The 22,177-nt window shown below is 50.8% G+C and overlaps 2 protein-coding genes across 4 annotated transcripts in view; one reads left to right on the forward strand and one right to left on the reverse strand.

Moving 5' to 3' along the window:
• Positions 1 to 8,689, reverse strand: part of dct (dopachrome tautomerase) — a 60,110-nt gene extending 51,421 nt beyond the window's left edge. For all 3 annotated transcript variants that reach the window (XM_078222748.1, XM_078222749.1, XM_078222747.1), the window contains exon 1: positions 8,407 to 8,689. In XM_078222748.1, the coding sequence (XP_078078874.1) occupies positions 8,407 to 8,689 (283 nt within the window). The remainder of the gene's footprint in view (positions 1 to 8,406) is intronic.
• Positions 1 to 22,177, forward strand: part of gpc6a (glypican 6a) — a 1,457,751-nt gene that overhangs the window by 1,231,122 nt on the left and 204,452 nt on the right. The window lies entirely within an intron of this gene.

Here is a 22,177-nt window from a genome sequence, read left to right on the forward strand (position 1 = left end):
TTGGCAATAAAAGCCTTTATTTCCCGGGTACATCCTGCCTCCTGTGTGATTTATCGCGCATCAATTTTATTGCCAACAAGTAAAATTTTTTTTTAAAAAAAACAACAAAAGAAAACCATGGAGCAAATGCTGAAACCCGAATGGCTTACGTTGGATCCACGTGCGGCAGGAGCATCGAACACTTTCGACCACTGGTTGAAGTGTTTCTAAGATTACCTCGACGCCTCCACAGTGGTCAACAACGACGCCGACAGACTCCGGGTCCTCCACTCGAGGGTAAGCGACGCTGTATACTTAGCGATCCGTGAGGCCCAAGACTACAAAGGGGCCATTGAGCTTCTCAAAAAGCGATACAACAAACCGCCGAATGAGATCCATGCTCGACACCTTCGAGCCACTCGACGGCGGCAGCCCGGCGAAACGACAGAACAGTACCTGTGTGAACTTCAGCAGCTAGCCAGAGCCTGCAACTGCAAGCCAGTGTCGGCAGCCCAGTACATGAGCGACTTAGTTCGAGATGCGTTCGTGGCGGGAATCGGCTCGCCGTACATCCGCCTTCGGCTGCTGGAGCAAGGTAACCTCGACCTCACTAAAACCATAGAGTTAGCTGACGCTCTAGAAACGGCTTCCAAAAGTCTGGAGATATACCCCGACGACCGCGTGGGGACATTGTGGCAGGTGCAGCCGCAGACTCCACTTTATTCAGCGGGATCGAAAAACTGCGCGATTGCGTTTCTAGCCTTGGACCTGACGATGGCAGCAGCTCCAGGTGGCCCGCGGTGTTACTTCTGTGGGGGGGTGAAACACCCTCGGCAGCGATGTCCAGCTAAAGAGGTATTGTGCTCCGCCTGTGGCAAGAAGGGACATTATTCCAAAGTATGCCGGACCAAACCACTCTCCAAACACAGCAGTGCGGCGTGTGACTCCCCGGAGTCGGCCTCCTTGTCTTCTGCGTCTTCGAGGTCTTCCACCACGTGCGATTCCAGGACGTCGTCATTCCTAACGACGGATCGCAAGACACGTGCGACCTGCAGGGGCCGCCGGTTTTGGCGCCATCGACCACGTGCGACCTATGGGGGCAGCCATTTTGGTCGGCACCGACCGCGAATGACCAGCAAGGGCCGCCATCAACCATCTCAGCTGCCTGCAGTTGCGCCCACGAACCAACGGTGGCGTCAATCATCCTGGACCAGGCCAAGCCTCACAGACTCGACAAGTCCATGATGGACATACAGGTAAACGGACGCCAGATTTATTGTTTGTTTGACAGCGGGAGCACGGAGAGCTTCATTCACCCTGACACTGTGAAGCGGTGTGGTCTCCAGATTCGGACTGTCAAGCAGACAATTTCGATGGCGCAAGGTCCCGGTCTGTCACCGTGCTAGGGATCTGCGTGGTCAACCTGACGGTGCAGGGCACAGTTTACGAGAACTTCAGGCTCCTTGTGTTACCGCACCTTTGCGCGCCGATACTCCTAGGACTAGATTTTATGATCCACCTGAAGAGTGTAACACTGCAGTACGATGGGCCACTCCCTCCACTTTCAGTGGGAGATCCGCAGCCTCTAAATTGCCCAACGCGCTCCACATGTAGTCTCTCGATGCTCAGGATTACCACACCCTCCCTATTCCAGAATCTCGTGCCAGGCTGCAAGCCCATCACAACAAAGAGCAGGCGTTACAGCGGTGAGGATCGGATCTTCATTCGATCTGAAGTTCAGCGGCTCCTCAAGGAAGGGATCATCCAACTAGCGCTAGTCCTTGGAGAGCGCAAGTCGTGGTGGTTAAGAATGGGAACAAACCCCGGATGGTCATAGACTATAGTCAGACCATTAACAGATACACGCAGCTGGATGCGTATCCCCTCCCGCGCATATCTGACATGGTCAATCAGATTGCGCAGTACCGGGTGTTCTCCACCATCAACTTAAAATCTGCTTACCACCATAAGAACATAAGAACATAAGAAATAGGAGCAGGAGTAGGCTATCTAGCCCCTCGAGCCTGCCCCGCCATTCAATAAGATCATGGCTGATCTGACGTGGATCAGTACCACTTACCCGCCTGATCCCCATAACCCTTAATTCCCTTACCGATCAGGAATCCATCCATCCACGCTTTAAACATATTCAGCGAGGTAGCCTCCACCACCTCAGTGGGCAGAGAATTCCAGAGATTCACCACCCTCTGGGAGAAGAAGTTCCTCCTCAACTCTGTCTTAAACCGACCCCCCTTTATTTTGAGGCTGTGTCCTCTAGTTTTATCTTCCTTACTAAGTGGAAAGAATCTCTCCGCCTCCACCCTATCCAGCCCCCGCATTATCTTATAAGTCTCCATAAGATCCCCCCTCATCCTTCTAAACTCCAACGAGTACAAACCCAATCTCCTCAGCCTCTCCTCATAATCCAAACCCCTCATCTCCGGTATCAACCTGGTGAACCTTCTCTGCACTCCCTCCAATGCCAATATATCCTTCCTCATATAAGGGGACCAATACTGCACACAGTATTCCAGCTGCGGCCTCACCAATGCCCTGTACAGGTGCATCAAGACATCCCTGCTTTTATATTCTATCCCCTTCGCAATATAGGCCAACATCCCATTTGCCTTCTTGATCACCTGTTGTACCTGCAGTCTGCAGGGCTTTTGCATCTCATGCACAAGGACCCCCAAGTCCCTTTGCACGGTAGCATGTTTTAATTTGTTTCCATTGAGATAATAATCCCATTTGTTATTATTTCCTCCAAAGTGTATAACCTCGCATTTCTCAACGTTATACTCCATTTGCCATATCCTCGCCCACTCACTCAGCCTGTCCAAATCTCTCTGCAGATCTTCTCCGTCCTCCACACGATTCACTTTTCCACTTATCTTTGTGTCGTCTGCAAACTTCGTTACCCTACACTCCGTCCCCTCCTCCAGATCATCTATATAAATGGTAAACAGTTGCGGCCCGAGTACCGATCCCTGCGGCACGCCACTAGTTACCTTCCTCCAACCGGAAAAACACCCATTTATTCCGACTCTTTGCTTCCTGTCGGATAGCCAGTCCCCAATCCACTTTAACACACTACCCCCAACTCCGTGTGCCCTAATCTTCTCCAGCTCCCCATTCGCCCAGAGGACCGACAATACACGGCCTTTGAGGCGGATGGTCGCCTGTACCATTTGTTAAGGGTTCCCTTTGGTGTCACGAATGGGGTCTCGGTCTTCCAGCGTGCTATGGACCGAATGGTGGACCAGAACGGGCTGCGGGCTACCTTCCTGTAACTGGATAACATCACCATCTGCGGCCATGACCAGCAGGACCACGATGCCAACCTTCTTAGATTCTTACGCACTGCATCTCATAGAAACATAGAAACCCTACAGTGCAGAAGTAGGCCATTCGGCCCATCGAGTCTGCACCGACCACAATCCCACCCAAGCCCTACCCCCACATATTTACCCGCTAATCCCTCTAACTACACATCTCAGGGACAATTTTTAACCTGGCCAATCAACCTAACCCACACATCTTTGGACTGAATCTCGCCTGAATCTGACCTACAACAGGGAGAAATGTGTATTTCGCACGCGCCGCCTAGCTATCCTCGGATACGTGGTGGAAAACGGGGTCCTTGGCCCTGATCCAGACTGTATGCGTCCCCTCCTCGAACTCCCCCTGCCCACTAGCATCAAAGCACTGAAGATGTTTAGACTTCTTCTCATACTATGCACAGTGAGTTCCCAATTACGTGGACAAAGCCCGTCCGCTCATCAAGTCTACCTCTTTTCCCCTAACAACAGAGGCTCGCTTAGCCTTTGCAGGAATAAAAGCCGACATCGCGAAAGCCACGATGCACGCTATTGATGAGTCCATCCCCTTCCAGGTGGAGAGTGATGCATCTGATTTCGCCCTGGCCGCCACACTTAACCAGGCGGGCAGGCCCGTCGCCTTTTTCTCTCGCACCCTCCAAGGCCCTGAAATTCGGCATTCTGCGGTGGAAAAGGAGGCCCAGGCCATTGTGGACGCCGTTCGGCATTGGCGCCATTACTTGGCGGGAAAACGGTTCACTCTGCTCACGGACCAGCGGTCCGTGGCGTTCATGTTCAACAACACGTTACGGGGTAAGATCAAGAATGATAAAATCTTGAGGTGGAAAATCGAACTCTTCACCTACAATTATGATATCATGTACCGTCCAGGGAAGCTCAACGAGCCCTCGGACGCCCTGTCGCGTGGAACATGCGCTAGTGTGCAGGAGAATCGATTACAGGCTCTCCACAATGACCTCTGCCATCCGGGAGTCACTCGGCTCTTCCACTTCATAAAGGCCCGGAATCTACCCTACTCGGTGCAGGATGTCAGGTCCATCACCAGAAGCTGCCAGGTATGCGCGGAATGCAAACCGCACTTCTACCGACCTGACAGGGCACACCTCATTAAGGCCACTCGTCCTTTCGAAAGACTGAGTGTGGACTTCAAGGGCCCCCTTCCCTCGACAGATCGGAACGTGTACTTCCTCAATGTGATTGATGAGTACTCACGATTCCCTTTTGTCATTCCCTGTTCTGATATGACCGCTGCCACGGTTATCAAGGCATTACGGGATCTTTTCACCCTGTTCTGTTACCCCTGTTATATCCACAGCGATAGGGGCTCGTCGTTCATGAGCGACGACTTGAGACAATACCTGCTCTCATATGGGATTGCCTCTAGTAGAACCACGAGCTACAACCCAAGGGGTAACGGACAGGTTGAATGAGAGAATGCTACAGTCTGGAAGGCTGTCTTACTGGCGTTGAGGTCTAAAGGTCTTCCAGTCTCCCGTTGGCAAGAGGAACTCCCTGATGCGCTCCACTCCATACGCTCACTCCTGTGTACGGCAACCAACGCTACTCCTCATGAGAGAATGTTTTCATTCCCTAGGAAGTCTTCCTCGGGGACCTCATTACCGTCTTGGTTGACGTACTCAGGACCTGTCCTCCTGCGGCGGCATGTTAGGAGCCGCAAGTCCGACCCTTTGGTTGAACAGGTCCATCTCCTCCACGCCAACCCTCAATATGCCTATGTGGCATATCCTGACGGGCGAGAGGACACGGTCTCGATTCGAGATCTGGCGCCAGCAGGGGGTTTGGAAACCCCAGTCGCTCCCACACCCCCAGTTAGGGACCCCCGACCATTATCTCCCCTCCTGACACGGCGCGGGCAGTATCGGGACCACCACTTAACCCTCTTACTCCCGTGTACAGCTTACCTGAGTCCAGGAGATTGTCGCCACCTCGAGGCGTGCTCGAGTCCAGCGGATTGTCACCACCTCGTGGTCTACCGGCCCGTGAGGAACTGGAGGAGTCGCTGGACACCGCCTTGGAGAGAAGGTCACTGCGATTGCCTGAACTGGCGTCATCACCGGTGTTGAGGAGGTCACAGCGACGGTGCAGTCCCCCAAACCGTTTGAACTTATAGACAGATGAACAGTTGTTCTGTGTTTTGTACCCCGCCGGCCTTTGTTTTCAATGGAGGGGTGAATGTGGTGAACCATTGTTGGTTACCACCAGGAGTGCTGAGCCATGGTCTGGCCAGTACTATGAGTCTGTAGATATGTTACTGTTGGGGTTAGGGTTGGGCTGTTCTACCTGTTAATATAGTCCTATGGTACACCCCAGTTGGCTCCGCCTCTTGGGAGAGGTATAAAGGTCACTGCTCTGCCTGGTGACCCTTTAGTCTGGGATTGTATATTGTATATAGTAGCTCCGTTATTGTTGGCAATAAAAGCCTTTATTTCCCGGGTACATCCTGCCTCCCGTGTGATTTATCGCGCATCATAAACATCCCTATCAAATCTCCTTTTATCCTTCGCTGCTGTATGGTGAACAACCCCATTTCTGTCTATCCACATAACTGGGATCCCTCATCTCTGAAACTATTCTAATAAATCTCTTCCATACCCTCGTCAAAGCCTTCACATCCTGGTGAAAGTGCGGTGTGCAGAATCAGACACAAGTATAGATTCAGCATAACTTACTGTCTTCTGTACACTGTGCCTCTATTCATGAAGCTTAGGAGTCCATAAGCTTTATTAATTGCTTTGCTAACATATATTATCATCGTTAAAGATTTGTGCAAAACACTCCTAGGTTTGTCTCTTCTTGCACCCTCTTTATTATTGTACCATTTAACTTGAATGTTTCTTCCTCATTACTTCCTACCAAAATGTATCACTTCACCTTTCTGTGTTTCATTTCATCTGCCATGTGTGCACGCATTCCACCAGTCCAAATTACTATCCCAGTCACTGTTTACTACACTTCCAAATGTTGTGCCATCTGCTGATTTTGAAATTGTAACCTGGAATCTCAAGTCCAAAGTCATTAATGTATATAAAAGGTAGCAGTGATTCTAGTACTGATCCACTGTATACCTTCTTCCAGCCTGAAAAACAAATATTCATCATAACTCTCCGTACTGTGTCTGGTTTCTGTATTATAAAAAGGATATAAAGCCACAAAGGATTCACGAGGATCATACCATGATTTATCAGTAAGAACTGAACATGATGGATTTCTTTAGAAAGTAGAGGAGGGGTTGGAGTGGTCTGATATAGGTCTTTCAGGTAACGAAAGCGATTGATAGGGAAAACAAGGGAAAATATTTGTACTTGTCCAAAACTCAGTGCCATAAATAGAAGATAGTCACTAACAAATCCAATCGGGAATTCATGAGAAATTTCTCCACCCAAAGAGTAGTAAAAATATGCAATATGCTAACAGAATTGAATGGATTAACATGGATGCATTTAGAACCATTGGATCCTCAAGGTGCAGGAGGCGGCTTTCCGGCCCATTGAATCTGCACCCACTCTCTGAAAGAGCATCTTACCGAGCCTGAGCCCAAGCCCCTCCCAACCCCACCACACCACCCCCGTCCCGGTATTCCTGTACCCTGTAACCCCATGCATTTACCATGGCTAATCAACTTAACCTACATCTCCACTGTGCCACCGTGCCACCCCTTTAGGGGGAAGGTCAGTGAGCAGACGAGGAAGAAAGCAATGGAAGATGATTTGAAGTAGTGTAGGGGAAACAAACAGCATAAGTTTACATTGAACAAATGTGCAAAAGGTGATTTCTGATGTAACTGCACAACTGTACATAGACTCATAGAATCTCTACAGTGCGGAAGGAGGCCATTTGGTCTACTGAGTCTGCATGCATCGACAACAATCGCACCCAGGCCCTATCCCCGTAACCCCATGTATTTACCCCCTGATACTAAGGGGCAATTTAGTATCATAACAGCGTGAAAATGGGAGTCCTCTGCTCTGGTCTTTTTGGTCAGTTCAGCACTGCAATCTTCAAACACCATCAATTTTTTTGACAGCTGGGAGCTGTGCACCAGTAGAGGGGTAGAGTATCAGTACAGTGGTGAAGCCGGCTTCAGAACACTCAGGTGCCATTGTGCAGGATGCCCAATCGCCTTCTGAGCCACCCCCCTCTGCCCCCCCCCCCCTCCGCCCACCCAACTAACCCACCCAACCCACCCCCCGGGACATCAGAAACTGCCCACATCATCGTGGCATTGCCACCCCGTCCCCACACCAACATGGGTCACCGGCATTAGGACCCTCTCAATGGGTCCTCTGGTGGACATCCGACATGCCGCCCCTGTCACGACTCCTTCCATGGCCTCCCTTGTATGTCCCTTCTGCATGCACCCCCCTGCACGACCCCTCCTTGTAGAGCTCCCCCCTTGCATCGGATCCTGTCGTTGTGCATAGCCCCCGTGTCATAGCCCCATCCTCACTCAGGCTCCACCTCCACTTAGGCCCCACCCCCGTGGCACTGCTCTGACACACTTTAGTATCCAGTTGGGCACTGCTAGAGTGCCAGGTGGGCACTGCCAGGCTGGCACTACCCAATGGGCACTGTCTGGTCAGGCCCCTGATCTTCTGGGGGCTTCACTGGCCTCCGATCCCTCTGGAGCGCCTGGTCTCCGCCACTGCAGATCAGTAGTGATTCTCGCCAGCCTGACAGTGCGCCAGCGAGGGGGGAAGCATCCGGGAGGGTGGGAACAACCGTGCTGAACCCGGTAAGTAGATTTAAATCTAGTCATCTTTATGCTCATAGGCTTTGCGCCCTTTCTGGGTGTGAAGCCATTCTTGACAGTAAAATGGGGCCGGGAAGATAGCGATCAATTTTGTGCCGTGCACAAATCAGATTTTTGGCCTTTCACACTATCTTCGCGGCTTGGCACACTGATCGACTGGCGCGGCTAGCAAGTAAGATCATACCCAAAGTGTTGAGTTCAGATAAATTCAAACACATATTACAGCACAACAATAAAATCAAATTGAATTGTCGAAGGGTTAGTTCAAGGTTTAAATCCATTACTTGTGTATAAACAGAAATGAGTAAGACCCATTACCAGTACACCTGCAGGTCCGATTAAAGAATTTCAGTGGCCATCTCTCTCGATCATCCACATTTCGCAAGTTGTATGTTCCACTCCAGGGTTTCTCACTGACTTGCACATCGGCACATATTCCCCGATTGAGTTCAGCCCCGCAGAGCACCGCCGGATCTGAGCCCTGGGATGGACAACACTGTTTGGAGAGCAGGGCAGAGACAGTGGTACACGCACGGGGAAATTGAGCATCAGCCAGCTCAAAAACCCCGATCACCATCCACAGACACAAAGACATCCACATTCTAGCAAAATGCACTGAAAGATTCTGAAGGATTCATCCGTTACTGCCAGACCCTTTTGAAATGGACCCTTCAACTCATAAGCTTTAACAAAACTAAATCCTCACAGTGTGTGCATTTGCATGAATTGTGAATAAAGCCTCGCTTCAAGGGATAATAACGGAATGCATCTTATGATTTTCACATAATTTGTGGTCCTTTAACCTGCAGCCTTTTTTCACCAGGCAGAGATCTTATGACACTTTTGATAATCTTACATTGAACTCTTAAAAAGGTTACACCCTCTATTGAAAACTCTTTCTGTTTGTACAGTGGGTTTGATGAATCTGCTGAAGCCACACATATTGCACATCCTTACCATAGAAAGTAGTGGAGGGCCATCTTTGAACATTGGCATGCTTTTGGGATGTTCCCACCTTGATGCCCGAAGTCCGTTAGTTCCTAAAAGAATCATCCATGCTTCTGTTACTTCTGAACTCAACTATTCCTATGTTGGCTTGGCTGGTCACCCATCTTCCACACTGCACGAGTTTAAGCTCATCCAAACTTCTTAAGCCACAAGGTGGAATTTTCCCAACTCACGGCCAGTTTGTTGGTGGGCAAGTGAAGTGAAGTGAACTGGTCGCCACACTACCAGAAGGACGTGGAGGCTTTGGAGAGAGTACAGAGGAGGTTTACCAGGATGTTGCCTGGTATGGAGGGGCTTGGTTATGAGGAGAGATTGGGGAAACTGGGGTTGTTCTCCTTGGAAAGACGGAGGATGAGGGGAGACTTAATAGAGGTGTATAAAATTATGAAAGGCATAGATAGGGTGAATGGTGGGAAGCTTTTCCCCGGGTCGGGTGGTGACGTTCACGAGGGGTCATAGGTTCAAGGTGAAGGGGGGGAGGTTTAACACAGATATCAGAAGGACATATTTTACACAGAGGGTCGTGGGGGCCTGGAATGGGTTGCCGGGCAAGGTGGTGGAGGCGGACACACTGGGAACGTTTAAGACTTATCTAGACAGCTATATGAACGGAGTGGGAATGGAGGGATACAAAAGAGTGGTCTAGTTTGGACCAGGGAGCGGCGCGGGCTAATTGTTCTTTGTTTCTCGTTTCAAGGCTTCATTCTATGATCATCTTGCTGGTGCCAGTACAGAGCGAGACTGCGGATAGTTGGGAATCTGTCTCGGGGGCAGGGAATTCAGATGGTGTTCGTGGAAGTGGAAATGAATAGGGTTGGGAAGCATTTTCCGATCAGGGCCAGTGTGATCTCCTGGACTCGTTTCGATCGCCTCAGGGGGTCGGAGAGGAATTTCCCAGATTTCTTTTCCCTATATTGGCCCTGGGGTTTTCACTCTGGGTTTTCGCCTCTCCCTGGAGATCACATGGTCTGGAATGGGGGGGTGGGGGTGAGTTAATAGGTTGTGATGAACAAAGCATCGTAGCTGTGAGGGACAGCTTGGTGGATAGGATATTAGGATGTAGATAGGCTGGAAAATTGGGCGGGGATCCTGGATTCAGGATTCAATCCTGGACCGGGGAGCGGCGCGGGCTTGGAGGGCCGAAGGGCCTGTTCCTGTGCTGTATTGTTCTTTGTTCTTGTTGTTCTTTGAATCTAGCAGGAGCCAAAAAGTCAGGAATCGGCCGGTATATAATCACATTGCAATTCTCCCAATGCATCATAGCATCAGGAGGAGCTGACAGCATCCCTCCTTGGATTGCAAGGCCGACTGGAGGAGTCCCATCGTCTTCTGTTCAAGGAGTTGTTGCCGTCACTCCAGTACAATGAGGCCAACACTGCAAGTTTGGTGTCTGCAGTGGAAACCTTAGCGCAGGACGTGTGCTCCATGGCAAAGGATTTCAGCTCCATGGTTCAGCTCATGACCTCTGTGTCTGAGGCCTTCAGCTGCATGGTTCAAGCACTGGTGGGAATCCACGAGTGTCTGCACCTGAGGATGGTGTGGCTTCTGTACCTCAGTCCAGCTGCCCCTCTATCTCATGGAGGACTGTCGGGCCTATCAAGCACCCAAAGGAAGGAGGATAGTCTGGTTTATAGCCCGGGGCCTTCCACACAGGAGAAGCTGGGGGTGTTCAGCCTATGAGTCCCCCCTTCCTGAAAGCGACACTCCTCCAGCCTCACACACCGATGAGGGCAGCACTGCAATATCTGTGCTGCCCGAAAGCAGACCAGGGCTCTCAAGGTCCAGGCCCCCCAGGGAACCAGGGCGTGGAAGTCAGCAGGCCTCCTCAACCTCAGCTGCTGATCCTGGGGAAGCACCTTGATGTAGTCGGAGGGTGAGGAAGATTAAGCAATGATTGGCAAAACCTAGTTGGCACAGGTGAAAGTAGGCACTAGTGTGGAGAGGTCATTCCGTATGTAGTTACAAATAATAAATCGCTCAGTCCATTTACAGAGCCTCCACCTTGTCATTTCATGCTGCAGGCTTGGCAGACCCACACACACCCAGCACATCATCCCTGTGGAGTGTGGGAATGACTGTGCTATGGCTCTTCCTGAGGAGAGACATAGCACAGGAGAGACTGAGGACAGAGTAAAAAAGCCTTGCTGCAGGCAACCCCACCCCCTAAAACCCCACCCACAAAACTAAATCCTCACAGTGTGTGCATTCGCATGAATTGTGAATAAAGCCTCGCTTCAAGGGATAATAACGGAATGCATCCTATGATTTTCACATGATTTGTGGTCCTTTAACCTGCAGCATTTTTTCACCAGGCAGAGATCTTATGACACTTTTGATAATTTTACATTGAACTCTTAAAAAGGTTACACCCTCTATTGAAAACTCTTTCTATTTGTACAGTGGGTTTGATGAATCTGCTGAAGCCACACATATTGCACATCCTTACCATAGAAAGTAGTGGAGGGCCATCTTTGAACATTGGCGTCTGATGCGCATCAATTGGACACGAGGCACGAAGCTTCGGTAAAAGAAGGCTTTTATTAACTAACAATGGAACTATCAGAACTTTAACACACTATCCCAGACTGAAGAGGTCCCGCCCGAGCAGGGGGTCTTATACCTCTCCCAGGAGGCGGAGCCCGACTGGGATGTGCCACAACAGTAACAACCACAGGTGTATCAATCCCACCCTAGCCCAACAACAACATTAGAACAACCCAACAACAACATTAGAACAATCCCACAGTGGGAACCAACGATGGTTCACCACATTCACCCCTCCTTTGAGAACAAAGGCCGGCGGGGTACGAAAACAGACTAAAATGTCAACAGATTATAAGTTCAGACGGTCTGGAGGACCGCACCGTCATTGTGACCTCCTCAATACCGGCGGTGACACCGGAGTAGGTGCTTGTGGTGGCGTTCTCTCCAAAACAGCGTCCAGCTGTTCTCCCACGGACTCACAGGCTGGTTGACCCTGATGAAACGGTAGTGCAGGGGATCCCGATACATTCTGCGATGGCAACGATCTTCGGGGCTCAGGCAAGCTGTGCATTGGAGTAAAACTGTTAAGCACTGGTCCCGATGCTGTCCGCGTCACGTCCGGGGGAGAAATAAGGGATAAGGGATTCGTCACTGGGGGTATGGGAGCGACAGGAGTTGCTATGTCCCCTGCGGGCGCCAGGTCTCGGATCGAGACTGTGTCCTCTCGCCCGTCAGGATATGCCACATAGGCATACTGAGGGTTGGCGTGGAGGAGGTGGACCTGTTCGACCAAGGGGTCGGACTTGCGGGCCCTTACATGTCGCCGCAGGAGGACGGGTCCTGGGTACGTCAACCAGGCTGGTAAAGATATCCCCGAGGACGACTTCCGAGGGAATGAGAACATCCTCTCGTGGGGAGTAGCATTGGTTGCCGTACACAGGAGGGAGCGAATGGAGTGAAGCGCATCAGGGAGGACCTCCTGCCAACGGGAGACTGGAAGGCCTTTGGACTTCAGCGCCAATAGGACAGCCTTCCAGACTGTAGCATTCTCTCGTTTCACCTGTCCATTACCCCTAGGGTTGTAACTCGTGGTCCTACTAGAGGCAATCCCATATGAGAGCAGGAATTGCCTCAAGTCATTACTCATGAATGACGAGCCCCTGTCGCTATGGATATAGCTGGGGTACCCGAACAGGGTAAAAAGATCACGGAATGCCTTGATCACCGTGGCAGCCGACGTGTCCGCGCAGGGGACAACAAACGGGAACCGGGAGTACTCATCTATTATGTTCAGAAAGTACACGTTCCGATCTGTTGAGGGAAGGGGGCCCTTAAAATCCACACTCAGCCTCTCGAAGGGGCGAGTGGCCTTGACCAAATGTGCCCGGTCAGGTCGGTAAAAGTGCGGTTTGCATTCCGCGCAAATCCGACAGCTCCTTGTCACCGACCTGACGTCCTCCACCGAGTAAGGCAGGTTGCGGGCTTTGACAAAGTGGTAGAGCCGAGTGACCCCAGGATGGCACAGGTCATTATGGAGGGCGTTCAAGCGATCCTCCTGCGTAGTTGCGCATGTTCCGCGCGAGAGGGCATCCGTGGGCTCATTGAGTTTCCCTGGACGATACATGATATCGTAGTTATAGGTGGAGAGTTCAATTCTCCACCGCAAGATCTTATCATTCTTGATCTTGCCCCTCTGCGTGTTGTTGAACATGAACGCCACGGACTGCTGGTCCGTGATCAGGGTGAACCGCTTTCCCGCCAGGTAATGGCGCCAGTGTCTGACGGCCTCCACAATGGCCTGGGCCTCCTTTTCCACCGCTGAATGCCGAATTTCGGGGCCTTGGAGGGTGCGGGAAAAAAACTCGACGGGCCTGCCCGCCTTGTTTAGTGTGGCGGCCAGGGCGAAATCAGATGCATCGCTTTCCACCTGAAAAGGGATGGATTCGTCTACCGCGTGCATCGTGGCTTTCGCGATGTCGTGTTTCAATTCCTTGAAGGCCAATTGGGCCTCTGGCGTGAGTGGAAAAGTCGTGGACTTAATAAGCGGACGGGCTTTGTCCGCGTAGTTGGGGACCCACTGCGCATAATAGGAGAAGAAGCCTAGGCATCTTCTCAGTGCTTTTGCGCTAGCGGGCAAGGGAAGTTCAGCAAGGGGGCGCATACGGTCTGGATCAGGGCCAATGACCCCGTTTTCCACCACATATCCCAGGATGGCTAACCGGCGCGTATGGAATACACACTTCTCCCTGTTGTAGGTCAAATTCAGGCGAGATGCAGTGCGTAAAAAGTTCTGGAGATTTGTGTCATGGTCCTGCTGATCATGGCCGCAGATGGTGACATTATCCAGGTACGGGAAGGTAGCCCGCAACCTGTTCTGGTCCACCATTCGGTCCATAGCACGCTGGAAGACCGAGGCCCCATTGGTGACACCAAATGGAACCCTAAGGAACTGATACAGACGACCATCCGCCTCAAAGGCCGTGTATTGTCGGTCCTCTGGGCGAATGGGGAGTTGGTGGTAGGCGGACTTAAGGTCTATGGTGGAGAACACCCGGTACTGCGCAATCTGATTGACCATATCAGATATGCGCGGGAGGGGATACGCATCCAGCTGCGTATATCGATTAATGGTCTGACTGTAATCAATGACCATCCGGGGTTTGTTCCCGCTCTTGACCACCACAACCTGTGCTCTCCACGGACTAACACTGGGCTGTATGATCCCTTCTTTGAGGAGTCGCTGAACCTCAGATCTGATGAAGATCCAATCTTCAGTGCTGTAACGCCTACTTTTAGTCACGATGGGCTTGCAGCCTGGTACCAGATTCTGAAATAAAGAGGGTGTGGTGATCTTTAACGTAGAAAGATTGCAGGCGGGGCGCTTTGGACAATTTGGAGACTGCAGCTGTTCCCCCACTGTCAGCGAAGGGAGTGGCCCACTGTACTGTAGGATCACACTCTTCATGTGGACCATAAAGTTTAGTCTGAGGAGAATTGGTGCGCAAAGATGCGGCAACACAAGGAGCCTGAATCGCTCGTAAATTGTGCCTTGCACTTTCAAAGTTACCACACAACGTCCTAGCACAGGGACAGACCGGGACCTTGATGCCATAGAGATTGTCTGTTTGGCAGGTTGAATCTGGAGTGCACACCTCTTCACAGTGTCAGGGTGAATAAAGCTCTCAGTGCTCCCGCTGTCAAACAGACAATAAATTGCACGACCATTTACCTGTATATCCATCATCGAACAATCAAGCCTGTGATGCTTAGCCTGGTCCAGGGTGATCGACGCCACCGTTGGTCTGTGAACGTCACTGCAGGCAGCTGAGGTCGATGCTGAGGACCCCTGCTGGTCGCTCATGGTCATCGTCGACCAAAATGGCCGCCCCCATGAATCGCACATGGGTGAGGGCGCCAAACGTAGCGACTCCTGGTGGTCATCCTCCTCCGACTCCGTCGACCGCAATGGCATCGTCCTGGACTCGCACGTGGACGAACCCCGTGAATACTTCGACGATGATGGTGATGATCCCCGTTCCGAAGGGTCACAGGCCGCACTGCCGTTCTTGGGCTTCGATCTGCACACCTTCGCATAATGCCCCTTTTTACCACATAAGGTACAGACTACCGCTTTAGCGGGACACTTTTGTCGTGGATGTTTGGCTCCTCCGCAGAAGTAGCACCGCGGGCCGCATGGGGCTGCAGCCATCGTCTGGTCCACATGGGAGCACGCCATAACACTGCACTTCGAGCCCGTGGGGCGAGGAGGGATTTGTGACTGCTCCTGCCACGTTGTCTCCACGTGGTCCTCCGGATACAGGACCAAGCTCTTCGAAGCCGCCTCAAGCATTTCAGCTAATTCCATAGCTTGGGTCAGGTTGAGATTTCCCTTTTCTAGCAGCTTGAGACGGATGTATGAAGACCCGACCCCGGCCACAAACGCATCTCGGGCGAGGTCGTATATGTACTGCTCAGCCGACACAGCTTTGCAGTCACAGCCCCTGGCTAGCTGCAAGAGCTCATTGGCGTAATCCTCCATGGTTTCGCCCGACTGCCGACGTCGTGTAGCGAGGAGGTAACGAGCATGGATCTCGTTAGGAGGTTTCGTATAGTGCTTTTTTAAAAGCTCGAGGGCCCTCGGGTAAGTGGTGGCCGCACGGATCGCGAGGTAGACTGTGTCGCTTACCCTCGCATGGAGGACCCGGAGTCTGTCATCATCTGTGGTGACCACTGCGGAGGCTGCTAGGTAATCTTCAAAACACTTCAGCCAGTGGTCGAAGGTGTTAGAAGCGCCCACCGCATGTGGATCTAGCGTCAGACGTTCTGGCTTTAGGATTTGCTCCATACTCTCCTTTCTTTTTTTCTTCCGTCGAGAGTTTAATGTTTGTTAATAAAATTGATGCGCATCAATTGGACACAAGGCACAAAGCTTCGGTAAAAGAAGGCTTTTATTAACTAACAATGGAACTAACAGAACTTTAACACACTATCCCAGACTGAAGAGGTCCCGCCCGAGCAGGGGGTCTTATACCTCTCCCAGGAGGCGGAGCCCGACTGGGATGTGCCACAACAGTAACAACCACAGGTGTATCAATCCCACCCTAGCCCAACAACAACATTAGAACAACCCAACAACAACATTAGAACAATCCCACAGTGGGAACCAACGATGGTTCACCACAGCGTCCTTTTGGGATGTTCCCACCTTGATGCCCGAAGTCCGTTAGTTACTAAAAGAATCATCCATGCTTCTGTTACTTCTGAACTCAACTATTCCTATGTTGCCTTGGCTGGTCACCCATCTTCCACACTGCACGAGTTTAAGCTCATCCAAACTTCTTAAGCCACAGGGTGGAATTTTCCCAACTCACGGCCAGTTTGTTGGTGGGCAAGTGAGGTGAATCTAGCAGGAGCCAAAAAGTCAGGAATCGGCCAGTATATAATCACATTGCAATTCTCCCAATGCATCATAGCATCAGGAGGAGCTGATAGCATCCCTCCTTGGATTGCAAGGCCGATTGGAGGAGTCCCATCTTCTTCTGTTCAAGGAGTTGTTGCCGTCACTCCAGTACAATGAGGCCAACACTGCAAGCTTGGTGTCTGCAGTGGAGATCTTTGCGCAGGACGTGTGCTCCATGGCAAAGGATTTCAGCTCCATGGTTCAGCTCATGACCTCCGTGTCTGAGGCCTTCAGCTGCATGGTTCAAGCACTGGTGGGAATCCACAAGTGTCTGCACCTGAGGATGGTGTGGCTTCTGTACCTCAGTCCAGCTGCCCCTCTTTCTCATGGAGGACTGTCGGGCCTATCGAGCACCCAAAGGAAGGAGGATAGTCTGGTTTATAGCCCAGGGCCTTCCACACAGGAGAAGCTGGGGGTGTTCAGCCTATGAGTCCCCCCTTCCTGAAAGCGACACTCCTCCAGCCTCACACACCGATGAGGGCAGCACTGCAATATCTGTGCTGCCCGAAAGCAGACCAGGGCTCTCAAGGTCCAGGCCCCCCAGGGAACCAGGGCGTGGAAGTCAGCAGGCCTCCTCAACCTCAGCTGCTGATCCTGGGGAAGCACCTTGATGTAGTCGGAGGGTGAGGAAGATTAAGCAATGATTGGCAAAACCTAGTTGGCACAGGTGAAAGTAGGCACTAGTGTGGAGAGGTCATTCCGTATGTAGTTACAAATAATAAATCGCTCAGTCCATTTACAGAGCCTCCACCTTGTCATTTCATGCTGCAGGCTTGGCAGACCCACACACACCCAGCACATCATCCCTGTGGAGTGTGGGAATGACTGTGCTATGGCTCTTCCTGAGGAGAGACATAGCACAGGAGAGACTGAGGACAGAGTAAAAAAGCCTTGCTGCAGGCAACCCCACCCCCTAAAACCCCACCCACAAAACTAAATCCTCACAGTGTGTGCATTCGCATGAATTGTGAATAAAGCCTCGCTTCAAGGGATAATAACGGAATGCATCCTATGATTTTCACATGATTTGTGGTCCTTTAACCTGCAGCATTTTTTCACCAGGCAGAGATCTTATGACACTTTTGATAATCTTAAATTGAACTCTTAAAAAGGTTACACCCTCGATTGAAAACTCTTTCTGTTTGTACAGTGGGTTTGATGAATCTGCTGAAGCCACACATATTGCACATCCTTACCATAGAAAGTAGTGGAGGGCCATCTTTGAACATTGGCATGCTTTTGGGATGTTCCCACCTTGATGCCCGAAGTCCGTTAGTTACTAAAAGAATCATCCATGCTTCTGTTACTTCTGAACTCAACTATTCCTATGTTGCCTTGGCTGGTCACCCATCTTCCACACTGCACGAGTTTAAGCTCATCCAAACTTCTTAAGCCACAGGGTGGAATTTTCCCAACTCACGGCCAGTCTGTTGGTGGGCAAGTGAGGTGAATCTAGCAGGAGCCAAAAAGTCAGGAATCGGCCAGTATATAATCACATTGCAATTCTCCCAATACGTCACACCAGCGGGAATTTACGTCAGCATCAAAGCCGTTTGTTAAAGCGCAGCATACACAGGATGGTCCTCAGTTTGCCAGAGACTTGGGGGTGAGAGCAACAACTTACTTCCTTAGTGCGGCGCTGTTTCTGATATGCTCTACACCACTCTACTGGGGCAGACCAGTACCTGCCTCCATCTCTATGTCGAGCTGGTCTTCGTGGACAGCATCATGCTGTTGGATCCATAGACCCTCCTGTGTAACCGAATTGGATTAGTACACCACCTGGGGTTGGGGAACACAGGGGTCTTCTTGTCCCCGGTATCTTACATTAGTGTTTATTTAGACACACTGTCCTGTGGAACTCATGCAGCCACCACAACAAAGGCCAGAGCATTAACCAGGGGTGGAGTGAGGTGAGGCTGGGGTATGGGGGTGGGGGGGGTGCCTAACAATGACAAAAGGGGCAATGTGGAAGGAGGGCGATGCAAGAATAGGGAAAGGCCAAGGACCTTCAGATGTGTTGGCCCTAAACTCTGGAATTCTCTTCCTAACCAATCCTATTCTCCACCTCTTTCTCTCCTCCTTTAAGATGCTCCTGAAACCACTGACCTATCTGCTCTAATAGAAACATAGAAAAACTACAGCATAAAACAGGCCCTTCGGCCCCACAGGTTGTGCCGAACATATCCCTACCTTTTCAGCCTACCTATAACCCTCCATCCTATTAAGTCCCATGTACTCATCCAGGAGTCTCTTAAAAGACCCTATTGAGTTTGCCTCCACCACCACTGACAGCAGTCGTTTCCACTCGCCCACCACCCTCCGTGTGAAAAACTTCCCCCTAACATTTCCCCTGTACCTACACCACAGCACTTTAAACCTGTGTCCTCTCGTAGCAGCCATTTCCACCCTGGGAAAAAGCCTCTGAGAGTCCACCTGATCTATGCCTCTCAACATCTTATATACCTCTATTAGGTCTCATTTGATCTTATGTCTCTCCATGGAGAAAAGACCGAGCTCCCTCAGCCTATCCTCATAAGGCATGCCACTCAATCCAGGCAACATCCTTGTAAATCTCCTCTGCACCCTTTCAATCTTTTCCACATCCTTCCTGTAATGTGGCGACCAGAACTGAGCACAGTACTCCAAGTGGGGTCTGACGAGGGTCTTATATAGCTGCATCATTATCCACGGACTCCTAAACTCAATCCCTCGATTGATAAAGGCCAGCACACCATACGCCTTCTTAACCACCTCCTCCACCTGCGGGGCCAATTTTAGAGTCCTATGGACCCGGATCCCAAGGTCCTTCTGATCCTCTACAGTACTAAGAGTCTTTCCCTTCATATTGTACTCTTTCATCCCATTTGATCTGCCAAAATGGACTACTATGCATTTATCTGGGTTGAAGTCCATCTGCCACTTCTCCATCCAGTCTTGCATCCTATCTATGTCCCTCTGTAACTTCTGACATCCCTCCAGACTATCCACAACCCCACCAACCTTTGTGTCGTCGGGAAACTTACCAACCCATCCCTCCACTTCCTCATCCAGGTCATTTATGAAAATGACAAACAGCAAGGGTCCCAGAACAGATCCCTGGGGCACACCACTGGTGACCGACCTCCATTTAGAAAAAGACCCATCTATACCCACTCTCTGCCTCCTTTGGGCAAGCCAGTTCTGGATCCACAGGGTAGCAGCCCCTTGGATCCCATGCCCTCTCACTTTTTCTAGAAGCCTCGCATGAGGGACCTTATCGAACGCCTTGCTAAAATCCACATAAACCATATCTACTGCTTTCCCTTCGTCAATGTGTTTAGTCACATTTTCGAAGAACTCCACCAGGCTCGTAAGGCACGATCTGCCTTTGACAAAGCCATGCTGAGTATTCTTGAGCATACTAAACCTCTCTAAATGCTCATAAATCCTGTCCCTCAGAATCTTCTCCATCAGCTTACCAACCACTGAGGTTAGACTCACCGGTCGGTAATTTCCTGGGCTATCCCTATTCCCCTTCTTGAAAATAGGAACCACATCCGCAATCCTCCAATCTTCCGGCACCTCTCCCGTCTCCATCGACCATGCAAAGATCATCACCAGAGGCTCTGCAATCTCTTCCCTCGCCTCCCACAGTAACCTGGGGAACATCCCATCTGGACCCGGCGACTTATCTATCTTGATGCCATTCAAAGATTCCAGCACAACCTCTTTGTTAAATTCCACATACTCAATCTTTTCAGTCCACTGCAAGCCCGCAGTACATCCACCCAGGTCCTTCTCCTCTGTGAAAACCGAGGCAAAATACTCATTCCCTGCTTTGTCTCTAGTTAATTATTGCAACACAATGCAGCTGGGAGATGCCAGCATTGATCATGATGGGGTTGGAGAAAGAGATGCCGGCATTGATTGCATGGGGGGAGGGTGAGGAGATGCTGGCATTGATCGTGGCAGGGTGGGGGGAGAGTTGCGGCATTGATTGTGGGAGATGGGCGGGGGAGATATGCTGTGGTTGATCACAGATCTGGGGAGTGAGATGCCGGCGTTGAGCACGGGAGGAGAGTGGGGAGAAATGCTGGTGATAATAAGAGTGCCCTGAACTCATTACAGCCGGCTGGCTTGTTTAGTCCCTGCCCATCAAAATGACGATGTGAAACATGCCCCCCCCCCCCCCCCCCCCGCCGTGCTGTTTTTTTTGACAGTGTCATGAGATCTGGAGAGAAAAGTTGCCTGTTTCTCTGGAGAGAAACACACCGGTTTTCAGTCTGACCCTGACACTTTCTTTTTGGTAAGATTCACATGTAAATACCTCAATTTTAAATAACTGAAAATGACTTTGAAAACTATAAAGAATCATTTTCTGATTTACTATTTCTAAGTAATTAAAAAATATATATTCAAAAGCTGATTCTTTTCAAAAGTTACTATGAGTGTACTTTTGCCAAAAAAGCATGGGGGGGGTGGGTGTGGGGGGGGCGGTGTTGTTAGCAAAATTTGGCAAAGGACCGGATTCTCTGACCTCGGCGTGGCTGGGATTCTCCAGTCCTGCTGTGGTGAATGGAAATTTGGCTAAGTAGCGGGCCAGTGCAGTCACAGGCCAGTCTACTCAGTCTCTCCTCATAAGCCAACCCTCTCAATTCCAGAATCAACCTAGTGAATCTCCTCTGTGTGGTAAACCACTGTTATGTCCTGATAACCACTGTTATGTCCTGATAACCACTGTTATGTCCTGATGACTGGACACACCCCTACCGGTGCTGCCTGAGGCTCCTCCCCTGATCACTGGGGTATAAAGGTGGCTGCTCCTCCCCTTCGCCTCATTCTGGTCCGGTCCCTCGGTTAGAGTTACTGTAGAGTTAGTTCCCTTTTATAGTTAATAAAAGCCTATTATTCCAGATTCCGTCTCTGGGTGTTGATAGTGCATCAATTTTATTAACTATATTAAAATTTTCTTGTGATGGAGCAACTCTTGAAGCCAGACAAACTTGAATTGGACCCTCAAGCCGTGGGAGCCTCTGATAGTTTTGATCACTGGCTAAAATGTTTCCAGGCTTTCCTCGACACCTCCGCTGTCATCCAGTCCGAGGCTGACAAACTCCAAGTGCTCCACACACGAGTAAGCTACCATCTGGGACACCGACACGTATACGGCCGCAATCGAACTGCTAAAAGGCCAATACCACAAGCGGCCTAATGAGGTCTACGCACGACATCTACTAGCTACACGCCGACAACAGCCGGGTGAGTCGTGCGACCAATTTCTGCGCGCATTGCGGGTACTCGCCCGGGCCTGCAACTGTACGGCAGTATCAGCCGCCCAAAACGTGGAGGACTTAATCCGGGACGCCTACGTCACGGACATCGGGTCGAGCTATATCCGACAGCGGCTGCTGGAGCAGGGTGGGCTGGACCTGCAGAAAACCGTGGCGCTAGCCGAATCGCTGGAGCTGGCCTCCCGTAATCTTGAAGCTTACACCCCCGACCACGCGAGCGCATCGTGGGCACCGCTGCCACCCGGGGGTCACCAGGCTTTTCCATTTTATTAAAGTCCGCAACCTTCCCTACTCCGTTGAGGAAGTCAGGTCTGTAACGAGACACTGCCAGGTCTGCGCAGAGTGCAAGCCGCACTTCTATCGG

This window comes from Mustelus asterias, chromosome 10 (assembly GCF_964213995.1).
Source record: "Mustelus asterias chromosome 10, sMusAst1.hap1.1, whole genome shotgun sequence".
NCBI classification, from domain to species: domain Eukaryota; kingdom Metazoa; phylum Chordata; class Chondrichthyes; order Carcharhiniformes; family Triakidae; genus Mustelus; species Mustelus asterias.